General features: G+C 42.1%; 1 protein-coding gene across 3 annotated transcripts in view; it reads right to left on the minus strand.

Annotated features, from left to right (window-relative positions):
• Nucleotides 1–637: 637 nt before the first annotated feature.
• Nucleotides 638–14501, minus strand: part of SEMA6A (semaphorin 6A) — a 259483-nt gene continuing 245619 nt past the window's right edge. For all 3 annotated transcript variants that reach the window (XM_030193516.1, XM_030193515.1, XM_030193513.1), the window contains one exon: nucleotides 638–2604. In XM_030193516.1, the coding sequence (XP_030049376.1) occupies nucleotides 1409–2604 (1196 nt within the window). In that variant the 3' untranslated portion in view covers nucleotides 638–1408. The remainder of the gene's footprint in view (nucleotides 2605–14501) is intronic.

Here is a 14501-nt window from a genome sequence, read left to right on the forward strand (position 1 = left end):
GCCCAAGAGGGTGTTCTCAGGGTAGAACTGTAAGAACTAGAAACCCCTATTATCCAACAAACCGATTTAGAATGATGACATCTACATTCCTCTTCGAAATGCTTGACTCCTTTTTTGTACTTTTGAGCAGGGCATGTAAATAAATATATTCATTTATTCAAAGAAAAAGGGTTTTACATACTACAGATCACAAGTATACACAACTGAAGGTGTAAGGCACAAATTTACATGTGGAAGAAAATAGGCTAGCCACAGAAGTATTCCCACAAAGAACCTGTGTGATGAGACCAGAACTTAGTTATGCATGACAATAGCTGGTACAGTAATCAGTCCACACTCTTTGGTGGATTCTGCTTTTCTGCCTCACATGCAAGGTGAAATGGGATGGCACACCGCAATCCGGTGCCTTCACAGAAAGTGTTAACTACTGACAGAGCTAATGGCAACAGCTGTGGTGCACAGATGTGCAAGATAAAAATTACAGAGCTCCTCTCACTGTTGGCTTTATGAACTGGAGAGATATTTGCCTGCCACTAATCAAAGGCCTGGTCAGCAAATTTAGTGACAAATGTAAATAAATATTCCCTGTTTGGAAAGAGAGAGAGAGAGAATGACATCAGACTGTCCAAACACAAAGTTCAGAATTCCAGCTCCTACTCATATACTCAATGAATTTATTGGGAGAAATATAAAGGCAGAGTTCAACCAACTCCAGTTAATGGGAATCATATTAAATAGTTTTAACTGTCTATGAGTTTTCCAGAGAGCTGCTCATAAGCTGATTTGCAGAAGAGTCATTTCCTTAGGAAAAACAAAAATGAACAAATAAATAATACGAGTTACTTGTGTTAATGGTCACGTTATTCATTAAGAGAAGAGTAGCAGAAATTCGACTTAGCTGCACCCAACATGGCGTCTTATTTGCTTTCAGCAAGCGACCATAACACTGCTGGGCATTTCACAGTATCTGCACACAGTAAACTTCCGCTATTGTTAAGTCTCAGTTAGCTTCATCCATGATTTTTGCTTCGAATCGTTTGTCATTATCCATTTTGCTGCTGTTACTGTTCTCAGCTATTTTTTGTTTTCTCAGAGAACTCTATCAGTTTGGGAATGCACCACGCAGTCAGGAGATGAAAATTTAACACAGCGTTGTGCTTTTGGCTCATAGTTTATTTAATCTTTAACTTTAGTCTTCTGATTAACAACTGTCACATGGCATGTGAGTCCTGCTGTTGAAAACTTTGATCCACAAGTTGTGGCCCGATTTAGAAAACATTCCACTTTTCCCCTTGCGTCCACAACTGAACAACAGCCTTCTTGTAAGCTGAAACTAGTGATGCAATCACAGAACACTGGCTTGAATGGCAAACTCTGCTTAACGGATGTTTCAGCTGTCCTGTTCTGATTATGTACAAGCATCACTGGGCTTGATGGATGCTGAAAGGGGCACAAACGAAGGTTTGGGTGGTACATCTGGCTTTATAGAAGGTGTACGTTTCAGCCCTGATCTGGGCAATGAGTTGTATGAACCAATACTAGGCTGCCTAGATACAGTCACTGCTTGTGCTTGAGGCTGAGCAGCACTGACATGTATAGAGTCCACTCGCTGTGGAGCAGGAGGGGGGTTGTCACCCCTGCCAAAACTATGATTTCTGGAGAGGTGGGAAGAATTGGAGGAATTAGTATTGTTTCTTTTGAGAGTTGATGAGTGATGATTTCGTGTGAGCGAGTTCGTAGGGTAGTTTCTCTTGTAGTCCACATTATAAGCAGAAGAATGAAGGTCCATTCTCTTGCCCAGGCCATTCTGGGACAATGAAGAACTCGGTGGCCCCAGTGAAGCTTCTCTCTGGGGTACCTTTGGTGGAATGTTATCCAGATTTTCCACCAAATTAACCCCATGGTTTGGACTTTTACTGGTTAAATGCTCTTTTATGGTTTTGTATTCAAGGGTGGCATTCTGGTCTTCCATAGCCATTTGTGTGACATCAATCATTTTAGGCTGATCAACATACTCATGTTGATACCCTTGCTGAGTAATTGGAAGAACCACAACACTTGGGATATGGCTGGGAGAAGCTCGGAGGGGTAAATCGGTTGGAATCACTGGGGATACCATAGGAGGGATATCCTTTGTACAAGCATTGATGAGGTTCTGATTTCTTTCCCATTCCCGGCTACCACGGCTGGGCTTCCTCTTTTGCTGTAATGTTGGCGTGGACTCAGGAGTTGGTAGTGCTGCGAGATCCAGATGGTGCTGGTCAGCTTTGATTAACATTTTGGCTGTGCTACCAGGAGTGGCAAGTTTCCCATTGTGCATTAAGGGTGTGAGGATAGCCTCTGGTTTGGGCTCCTTGGACTGGCTGTCCCCAAAGAGGCCACTGAGCTTGGTGACACTAGCCATAGAACCCCTGCGGGAGTGACCCAATTCCTTCTCCTTCCTTTGCACTACACTCACATCTTTCCTGCGATGGTCACAGATGCAGTACACAATAATTCCTGAGAAGACAGCGCCCATAACAAAAGCAAGAATGACGGCAATGGCCAAAAGGGTAACAGGAACCAGCTGATCGTGACCCTTGAGATAACTTTCCCGTATCACTCCTGCAACAAATATTATATATTGTTAGGTAAAGGCAAAGCTGAAAGAGACATGTGCACAGTCATTCAGTCAATGGCAAAGTATTATTTTGTTCTGCAAATTGCTTTTTATTTAAAAAAAATTGTTAATTTGCATCAGAGACTAGGGATTGGGAAGCAGCTAAATATGCTGAGATCACTGTTATTTTAACTTCTCTGTGTTATTTTGGGACTATAGATAATTTCTTGATTTTGACCATACATGTGTCGAAACCTCTTCTGTGATTGCATCTTACACATGGAACAATTTGTAGGCAAGTATTAATGAAAATATTATAAATATGAATAAAAAAAGAAATAAGAAATGGTTATAACTAGGAATATAAAAACAAAGTAAACAAACTCATTGCAACATTTGGTAGCTTTCCAAAATGCTCACAGAAGTGTTGGCATCTGTTCTGCTTTCTGGCATAGGAAAGCTGGAGGATTAATTTCATTCACATTAATAAAAACCACAAATTCACCAGTAAATAGTCTTTCAGTAGATTAACCAAGGCAACACATTTTTGAAGAGGACTGCTTTTTCTACCCCTACTTTCCCAGAAACCAAGCCTTCTTTCTGCAGTCAAACAACTTGGATGTCTGTTATCACCTTATGAGGAAAGAGTCACAGCTTGAAGACAGCGTCTGATAAAGCAGCTGTAAAAATATCTCAGGAACTCTATTCGGGACTAAAAAGGAAAGGTGGAAATAACTACCTTAAAGACACCATTCTGTGAGAAAAGCAAACATGATCCCTTTATAATGGCTAAGATAAAATGATCCTGGAAGGAACTTGCAAGACTTCTTTAGTTACAGCAGCTCATGAACCATACAACTGCAGAAAAAGGTCACACATCTAGCAGTGAAAGTCAAATGAGATTTGTGCATTGTCCATGGTATTCCTATAAGGGGGTACACTTCAAACAGCTATACTTACTTAATTTTTTTTGGTGGGGGGAGGTTGGGAGAGGAAAGTATAAGAAATGAAAGCTGTAAACTGGCAAAGAAGAACTTCATAGCTTCTAAGCACATGACCTGCTTTAAGACCCTGGCTACATTTGTTCCATACATGGAAATAATTTATAAACATTTTCTTCTGAATGTGAATACAGTGATTCCTATGCCATAGCTCTCCAACATGTTGTAAACAGTCAGTGCAATTCTAAGACTCTGGGATGTTCTCAAATCTTAAAATCCTGCTGGAATTATTTGGCCAATTTCAGGATCCAGGAAAGCAGCAAATAAATGAGAGTCAAAGCCTTCTCTTATTCTCTATTTCTGGTATTTGCATGTGTTTATTTAAGGTTGAATTTGTCTCTCTGTACCCCATTTCCTCCTCATTCATCTGTTCACACTGCTGTATGCTGCCAGAGACTCGTACACATTTTTGTTTTCCTTTTTATGATATAATGGGATCCTGGAATTTATAAAATCCCCAATTAAAAAATTCTAAGATTCTTTCTCTGTAGGTCCCCCCCCCCTGGGCTTAACTGAACTCCCTAATAATCCAGCTGGGCGAGGGGGGCAGGTGCGAACCACACTCGCTCCTGCACCTAGTACTCCCTTATCAAAACAGCTGCTGTGACCTCTAGTGGTAGTCTCACATGGGCATTTTGACCATGGAACCACTAGGGGCAGGAGCGAGGTGGGGGGGGGGGGGCTTGCCTTGTCAGGGATTGGTGGGAGAGGGTCTGGACCTTGTGGGAGGGGTGATAGGGGGGGGTCTTGCTTTTTCAGGGTAGTCTGGACCCTGCCAGAGAGATGGGAGGGAGGGAAGAACACTGAAAATGTACCAGCTAGTACCAGAAGTTATGCGGGCTTCCTGCACACCATCAGAATCAATGTGACATATATTTTTGCTTTTTTATTTTTTCATCTTTGCTCTCTCTACCTTAGATAATAGATAAGAATATGAATGCCATATTTTTCTTTTTAGTAGTATGTCTTGATTGCACTTGGCTTTTTGTTTAACAATAAAGTTAAAAAAACAACAAATCAGTTGTATGCAATGGGACCTGTGATAAAATAATGTGTATTAAGGGCATTTGTATACACTAATCAGAAATGGCCCTGTTCATGCAATATACAATTTCAAACACAGTTCAAAACACACAATAATATGCAGGGCTTTTAAAATAACAAAGTGACACATTCTCAAGCCAACTGAAACAAAGAATTTTTTATCCAAGAGCCCCCACCCCATATGATACCTATAACTATAAATACTGTAGATTTTTCACCTCAGTGGTGTTAAAACAGTATTTTATGAGCTGGCCAAGTTGCTATGCTGAGCAGTGGGTGGATCACACCATTAAATACAGCTACATGCTGCTTGGAAGTAAAAATAAATTTAAGGAAAATAAGTTATTTATACTTATGGTTTGGGGGTGAATTCTAATTTTTCTTTCATGGACTGATCTTTGCTGGGTCCTTACAGAGCATGGCTCACACAGCACCGACTCTCTGTCAGGAAGGAGCACAGAAATTAGGGAAGCTAACAAAACTGGGTAACACAATAATAATGGGTGATTTCAATTACTCTGATATTGCCTGGGTAAATGTAACATCAAGGCATGCTAGGGAGGTAAAGTTCCTTGATTATTAAATCAAGGACTGCTTTAAGGAGCAGCTGGTTCAGGAACCAACAAGAGGGGGGGAACAATTCTAGACCTAGTCCTTAGTGGAGCGCATGATCTGGTGCAGGAGGTGATGGTGTTGGGGCCACTTGATAACAGTGATCATATCATGATCAGGTGTGATATAATCTCTGGAATAAGTTCACACAGTAAATCCAATATGTTAGCATTTAACTTTCAAAAAGGAGACTATGATAAAATGAGGAGAATGGTAAAAAACCCACCCAAAAACAAAACAAAACCTACAGAATCAGCTACAAAGGTCAAACATTTACAGGTAGGTCAAACATTTACTTTAGGCGTGGATGCTATTCAAAAATGCCATCTTGGAAGCTCAGACTAGATATATTCAATATATAGAAAAAAGAGAAAGGAAGGCCAAATGAAAGCCAGTGTGGTTAAAAAGTGAGGTGAAGGAAGCTTAAGAAAATCCTTCAGAAAATGGAAGAAGGATCCAACTGAAAATAATAGGAACAGCATAAGGAATGGCAAGTCAAATGCAAAGCACTGATAAGGAAGGCAAAGAGAGATTTTATAAAGAAGATTGTGTTGCAGGAGAAACAGTCTGTGCTGGGACCACTGCATTTTAACATACGTATAAATAATCTAGAGAAGAGAATAACTAGTGAGGTACTTACATTTTCTGATAACACAACATTATTAAAAGTTGTAAAATCGCAAAAGGATTGTGAAAAAGTGCAAGAGGACCTTACAAGACTGGGAGACTGGGAATCCCAATGGCAGATGACATTTAATGTGAGCAAGTGCAAAATGATGCATGTGGGAAAGAGGAACCTAAATTATAGCTACATGATGCAAGGTTCTACACTAGGAGTCACCATCCAGGAAAAGGATCTAAGTGTCATTGCTGATGATACTTTGAAACTCTCTGCTCACTGTGCAGCTGCAGTCAAGAAGGCAAATAGAATGTTAGGAAGTATTAGAAAAGGAAAGGAAAACAAAAATGAGAATGCTATAGTGCCTTGTATCACTCCATTGTGCGACTGCACCTTAAATACTGTGTGCAATTCTGGTCGCCGTATCTCAAAAAGGATATAGTGGAATTAGAAAAGGTGCAGAGAAGGCGACGGAAATGATACAGGGGATGGGATGACTTCCCTATGAGAAAAGGCTAAAGCGGCTGGGGCTCTTCAGCTTGGAGAAAAGATGGCTGAGGGGAGATATGATAGAGGTTTATAAAATAATGAGTGGAGTGGAATGGGTAGACGTGAAGCATCTGTTTATGCTTTCCAAAAATACTAGGACTAGGGGGCATGCGATGAAGCTACAAAGTAGTAAATTTAAAACGAATCGGAGAAAATTTTTCTTCACTCAACATGTAATTCAACTTGGGAATTCGCTGCCAGAAAATGTGGTAAAGGCTGTTAGCTTAGCAGAGTTTAAAAAAGATTTGGACGGCTTCCTAAAGGAAAAGTCCATAGACCATTATTAAATTGGATTTGGGGAAAATATTTCTGGGATATCAGCATAAAATGTTTTGTACTTTTTAGGAGATCTTGCCAGGTATTTCTGACCTGGATTGGCCACTGTTGGAAACAGGATGCTGGGCTTGATGGACCTTTGGTCTGTCCCAGTATGGCAATACTTCTGTACTTATGTACTGAGGTGCAAATGAGGCCCGACAGTGAGCCCCTGCACATAGGCCCGTATCCCTCCACATTCTCCATAGGCCACCCTTGTTCCTCTGTCTGCTATGAATCCTGGTGAATTTTCATGCCTTTCAAGTGCTTTCAGACACTTTAGCTGCACATGGCCTGAAAAATACTATTATAACAATAGCAGTAAAAATAACGGGCAGTTGAGATTGATGTGTGAGAAAGGAATGGAAAGACTTTCATATAAGGAAAGGCTAAAGAGGTTAGAGCTCTTCAGCTTTGAGAAGAGACAGCTGAGGGGAGATATAATAGAGGTCTATAAAATCTTGAAAGGAATATCCGGGGCTAATTTGATCAATGATGGTGCCGGGGGCTTATGAGAGTCCTGGCCGATATTCAGCTGGGGCCTGCATAAGACAGTTATGTTGGCCAGGACCTCCATAACCCTTTTATTCTTTTTAAAGTCCCCCTGATTCCCCTCCCAGCCCCACCCAAATCCCCCTCCTTCCCTCCCCTCTCCCCTAACTCGCCACCACGTAGAAACCCCACCCCCACACATGCCCCTCCTGTGGTCTAGGTAGGTTCCTTGGGCCTATTTGATGTCCATGGTGGTCCATGGGGTCACTCGAGGAACAGCGAAGCCCCCTCACTCCTGCCCCTTGCGGCTTCCCAAAGAAAATGGCTGCTGAGGGAGTTTTGCTCCTGCCCTCAGTGACCCACAGACCACAGGGGTGCAGGGTCTTCATGGTGGCAAGCTGGGGGAAGGGGAGGCAGATTTTTGGGGGGCTATACAAAAAAACAACAGGGTTATGTGGGTGATATTCAGTGCCGGCACCCACATAGCTAAGCAGGCAGAATTAGGACAGCTTTTGATCTGTCCTAAATTTGTCTGCTTAGCTATGTGAGTTCTGGCACTGAATATTGCCAGTACCTGAATAACTGCTGGCTCCTCCCAAACACTGTCCCTGTACCGTCCCTGACCTGTCCATTTTTTTAATGGACAGTCAGAGGTGATATGTGGAGGGGCATAATTGAAAGGGGCGCTCAAGTTTTCATGAGGATGTCCTCGCAGGACATCGCGGTGAAGGGGCGGGGAAACCCATATTATCGAAACAAGATGGGCGTCCATCTTTCGTTTTGATAATACGGTCGGGGACGCCCAAATCTTGAAATTTAGGTCGTCCTTAGAGATGGTCGTCCTTAGACTTGGTCGTTTCTGATTTTCGGCGATAATGAACAAATGACACCCATCTCAGAAACAACCAAATGCAAGCCCTTGGTCATGGGAGGAGCCAGCATTTGTAGTGCACTGGTCCCCCTGACATGCCAGGACACCAACCGGGCACCCTAGGGGACACTGCAGTGGACTAAAAAGCTCTCAGGTGCATAGCTCCCTTACCTTGTGTGCTGAGCCCCCCAAAACCCACAACCCACAACTGTATACCACTACCATAGCCCTTACGGGTGAAGGGGGGCACCTAGATGTGAGTACAGTGGGTTTCTGGTGGGTTTTGATTGGCTCACATTTACCACAACAAGTGTAACAGGTGGGGGGGATGGGCCTGGGTCCGCCTACCTGAAGTGTACTGCACCCACTAAAACTGCTCCAGGGACCTGCATATGCTGCGTTGGACCCGAGTATGACATTTGAGGCTGGTATAGAGGCTGGCACAAAATATTTTTAAAGTTTTTTTTGAGGGTGGGAGGGGGTTAGTGACCACCGGGAGAGTAAGGGGAGGTCATCCCCGATTCCCTCCGGTGGTCATCTGGTCAGTTCGGGCACCTTTTTATGCCTTGGTCGTAATAAAAACTGGACCAGGTAACGTCGTCCAAATGCTCATCAGGGATGCCCTTTTTTCCCATTATGGGTCGAGGACGCCCATGTGTTAGGCACGCCCAAGTCCTGCCTTCGCTACGCCTCCGACATGCCCCCGGGAACTTTGGTCATCCCCGCGACGGAAAGCAGTTGGGGACGCCCAAAATCGGCTTTCGATTATGCCAATTTGGGTGACCCTGTGAGAAGGACGCCCAGCTTCCGATTTGTGTCGAAAGATGGGCGTCCTTCTCTTTCGAAAACAAGCCTGATAGTGGCAAAGGCGATTTAAGTGGGCAGGATCCTCTCCTGCCTGCTTAAATCACTTTGAATTCCGGGCCCTATTTCTTAGGTAACAGAAGAGGCAGCCAGAGTACTAGGAAACTGCAACTGAGTAAGTCGATGAAGTCATTTTAGATGGCAGGGTTGAAATGCTGCTTTAAGTTTTAGAAACAAACTTTATTTAGCTACATCCATATTATTTACATAGAACAAATGACAGATGCTAAGAATAAAAATAAATTGGAAACAGCCCATATGCATTCACAAATCACAACAAACTGGTCCTGGAACAGCTCCCAAAGGTGTGTTTTTATACTGCCGCACCATCTACTTCTTTATCTGTCTGTTCCTGCCAGTCAATGCTGGATGACATATGACTTTTAATTCACTTCACAAATTTGGCAATAAAAGGTACTTTTCACAGTTGCAGCTTCTATTGGCCAAAGTGTGTGCCCCTTCCAACCACACTTACCCTCTACACATGCAGATACACAAGAGACAAACTGGGCTGTGGTTAGAATGATGCGTTGTTTCTACAATAAGGTGCTGGATACATATATAAAAGTAAATACATTGACAGCATTACTACATATACTTTTAAAGATTTTTTAAGTGAACAGTCCAGTGGGCAGATTTTATATGTATACTTTGAAATTTGAGGAGTATACGGGTAAATCTTGACAGAGACATAGGTGCTTGCTCCAGAGCAGGCATAAATACACATATGTGTCTGCTGCCACTGGATATACTTGTAAGTGGCAACTGTTGAAGGGAATCTATACATGTATTTTCTCTGTCAAAATTGCCATTATTTACGCATATACCAGTCACATCAACTTGTGTGACCAATTCTAAAATTATTCTTGATGTCTGTGACCACTCAAGAGAGAATGAGAGGCAAAATAAAAGAAGGATGCCAAGCTTTGGTGGAGATCAGGGTGGCATGTTTTTCAAGAACATTCTAGAAGCATGGGCCACTGTTTCTAAACTGTAATAACTCTATGGATGTGTCAGTCTGGCTAGAAAAGTGATTAACAGACATCTATGTGGAACAATGATTCCCAACAAAACAAAGTCTATGAATTTAAAAACAAATTGTCATTATCTTCTTTGAGAGAGGCCAATGACACCTTACAGACTGATCAATTTATTGAGGAATGAGCTTTTGAGGATAAGAATCCACTTCATTAGATACATAAACTACTTGTACATTTCATGCATATGATGGACTCTTGATCTGGAAAGCTCATGTGCCAATAAATTGGTTTTCTATAAGGTGTCAGCAGTCCCTGGTTTCTTTTTTTTTTTTAAATTTTGCTAGTATGTCCTTCTGTTGGAGGGGGGTGGGGAACAGGGCAGGGAATGGAAACATTATGTCTACAGAGGAAGTCCCAGTTTCTCTTATGAGTACAGAATAAAAATGGGTAAAATTCCTGGAGTTAGATTATTGCTAAAAGACATCAATTCCTATTGTTCACTATGATGTTAATATTATTATATGTTCATCTCAGCCGCCCTGCTAAGTCTATTATTTTTTGTAACCTAGCTAGGTCTCCTAATGTGCGCTCCCATTCTGTTATACCCATCACAATATATTTTCTGAAAACTGCTTAGATTCTTAAAATTAGATTTGGAGTATATCAAATAAAGGTGAAATATGAATTGCAGCCAAACTCTGGACTTTTAGCGATCCTACATGCTAAGCAAAATGGAGTGGATTCTGATTTTTTCAGTTTTTTTTTTAAATGTTTATAGCGCCATTAAAAATCTGAGTGACTGAAACTCAAGTCACAAACACAATGGAGATATTTCCTGGTGCAAGACTGAACTGTGGCAGATGTGTTTGCCACGGCTCCATTCTAATAATAAATATATTACAAAAAGAGATAAACCGCATTTTGGATTCTGATAGCAGTACTCCTTTCTGAGCAGGGTACTTACTGTTGGCTGATGCTCCACCTGTGTTACCTTAAGCTTGCAGCTCCTTCAGACAAGGAATTAAAAGACATTAAGACAGTGGTTCCCAAACCCGGTCCTGGAGGCACCCCAGCCAGTCAGGTTTTCAGGATATCCACAATGAATATTCATGAGAGAGATTTGCATGCACTGCCTCCTCTGCATGCAAATCTATCTCATGAATATTCATTGTGGATATCCTGAAAACCTGACTGGCTGGGATGCCTCCAGGACCAGGTTTGGGAACCACTGCATTAAGAGAAGAATTTTCTAGAAGGAGCTGCCTAGTTTAGACAGCTGAAATTGTGGTATTTGTCATTTAAGAAAGTGGCCTATTATAGAATAATGACTATGGAAAAGTACATGCCATCAAAGGCCAAAATTTGATGGTGTATACTGTGCCGATGGGTGAGCATATGGGTGGAATATCCATAACCCTAAATTCTACATATGGCGCCTTAAGTTGTGAATGCTAATTTGGCCACTTGGCCAAATTGCATGCACAACTTAAATTGATTAACAAGCCAATCAGCGCTGATAATTGGTACTTAACAACCAAGTACCGGTACTAATTGGCTTTAATTAGAATTTATGCGCACAACTTTCTAGGCATATTCTACAATGTGCTGCACATAAATTCTAATGAACAGTCAAAATGGGGGTGTGGCCATCGTTGTGGAATAAGCAGGTTGTGGGCATTTCAAAAAACTATGCACACCATTATGGAATACACCCGATCTGCACCTAACTTAGGTGCAGGTATTTAGGCCTGGTTTTAGTTGGCCTAAATGTGTGTGTCCAAATTTTAGTCACAAGAATGGCATGTGAGCATATTTTATAAACTATGCCTAACTTTAGGCATAGTTTACAGAATCACGCTGTGTGTTTTTTTGGCGCCGATTTTTAAGGCGCCATTTATAGAATTTGGCCCATACAGCATGTAATTATGCATGCAAATTATAATGTTCTATAAATTATGTGTATTCTAACATGTAGGCATGGGGATTTACAGCAGCTACAGGGCTGGTGTAAATGATCGCACCATAAATGTAAGTACATTTTGTGCCACTTGTACAAATGTTCTACAAAGAAAAATAGATGCCTATTTGTTTTTATAAAATAGGCTTGAAATAGACACTTGCTTAACATCATGTCCCTAGTGCCCAATGTGTAATTAAATTCTGGAATTTGTTGCCAGAGAATGTGGTAAAAGCAGTTAGCTTAGCAGGGTTTAAAAAAAGGTTTGGCTAACTTCCTAAAAGAAAAGTCCATAAGCCATTATTAAGATGGACTTGGGGAAAATCCACTGCTTATTTGTAGGATAAGCAGCATAAAATGTATTGCACTGTTTTGGGACCTTGCCAGGTACTTTTGACCTGGATTGGCCACTGTTGGAAACAGGATACTGGGCTTGATGGACCTTCAGTCTGTCCTAGTATGGCAATGCTTGTGTTCTTATGTATAGCATTACCCTTTAATTGCCTACTACGTGATTGTATTGCTTAAATATATAGGGCTGGATTCAGTAAATGGCACCGAGATCAATGTGCAACACTATGCCATAAAGGGCACCGATGCCTGCATCCAACTTTGGCCATGAGGACTTACACCAGCTGAAATCTAGACTGCCCCAATTTGACTGTCCCTATTTGACTGACTGTACATTTGTCCTTTAGATTGTAAGCTCCTTGAGCAGGGACTGTCCTTCTATGTTAAATTGTACAGCGCTGCGTAACTCTAGTAGCGCTTTAGAAATGTCAAGTAGTAGTAGTAGTATAAACCTGGTGTTATTCCTGGTGTGCAAGTTGGGTGCATTTCTGCCAGATCCTACAGCACAGCGCACAACTTTTCAGAGGGATCCTGAACTGCCCATGCCCATCTCATGGTCACGCCCCCTTTTGGGTTGCACTTTATGGGATTTACGCAACCTGTGTTATAGAATAGTGTGCAGCGAGTTGCATGTGCAATTGATGCCAATTAATTCCAAGAACTAATTGTTAACATCCAATTAATGACTTAATTGTTTGTTAACCTATTGAGTTGCACATGCAACTCAGGACTGTGTGGTGCACAACTTTTGGCAACTTTTATAGAATCTGGGCGATAACATTTCAGACTGATATTCAAAGAGAGCTGTGTACTGGTGGTTGGGTGGTTAATACATAACTCAACCTACAGGTAAGAATTGGGCAGTTTAAATCACCAAATATCCCAACAGTATCCTTATGATTATGGGCCAAGCTAGGGGAAGAGCGAAGACGGCACCACAAATTATCTGTTTGGTAGTGATATTCAGACACTAAGGGACCCTTTTACTAAAGGTTTGCCGTGCAGCAACCCAGAACTACCACCGACCCAAAGTGGCTGCCAGTGTTAGTTCTGCCTTGAGTGCACGCCATTTCAAGTGCTGCGAAAAATACCTCCAGAATTTCTAGGGCGGTGCTTCTTATCTTTCCCCCTAAACCAACCTCTCCTCCTCCCCCATTCTCTATTTCTGTGGATAACACTTTCATCCTTCCTGTCTCATCAGTTCGTAACCTTGGGGTCATCTTCGACTCCTCCCTCTCCTTCTCTGCACATATTCAACAGACTGCTAAAACCTGTCGTTTCTTTCTCTATAATATCAGCAAAATTCGCCCTTTCCTTTCTGAGCACACTACCAGAACCCTCATCCACACTCTTACCACCTCTCGCTTAGACTATTGCAACTTGCTTCTCACAGGTCTCCCACTTAGCCATCTCTCTCCTCTTCAATTGTTCAAAATTCTGCTGCACGACTAATATTCCGCCAGGGTCGTTATGCTCATATTAGCCCTGTCCTCAAGTCACTTCACTGGCTTCCTATCCGTTTCCACATACACTTCAAACTCCTCTTAATGACCTATAAGTGCATTCACTCTGCACCTCCTCAGTACCTCTCCACTCTCATCTCTCCCTACATTCCTCCCCGGGAACTCCATTCACTGAGTAAATCTCTCTTATCTGCACCATTCTCCTTCACTGCTAACTCCAGACTCTGTTCCTTTTATCTTGCTGCACCTTATGCCTGGAATAGACTTCCTGAGCCGGTACGTCAAGCTCCATCTCTGGCCATCTTCAAATCTAAGCTAAAAGCCCACCTTTTTGACGCTGCTTTTAATTCCTAACCCTTATTCACTTGTTCAGAACCCTTATTTTATCATCCTCACTTTAATAGTCCCTTATCTCGTTTGACCTGTTTGTCTGTCCTAATTAGATTGTAAGCTCTGTCGAGCAGGGACTGTCTCTTCATGTTCAAGTGTACAGCGCTGTGTACGTCTAGTAGCGCTTTAGAAATGATAAGTAGTAGTAGTTGTAGATAAGTAGTGCTAACCCAGAGGTAATCGGGCAGCGGATACTGCTGGGTTACTGCGGGAGCCCTTACAGCAACCTCAATGGGTGGCAGTAAGTGCTGCCTCCAGTATGGCAGAATATTCTTACTGCATGGCCATGTTTTTTAAGGGGCTTTTTACCTGCTGCGGTAAAGAGGGTCCTGGTGCACGGCAAAAACAGCCCTCATCATTACCACACAGTCGTCTTGACCGCAGCTTGGTAAAA

The sequence above is a fragment of the Microcaecilia unicolor genome, chromosome 2, assembly GCF_901765095.1.
Source record: "Microcaecilia unicolor chromosome 2, aMicUni1.1, whole genome shotgun sequence".
Classification (NCBI taxonomy): Eukaryota; Metazoa; Chordata; class Amphibia; order Gymnophiona; family Siphonopidae; genus Microcaecilia; species Microcaecilia unicolor.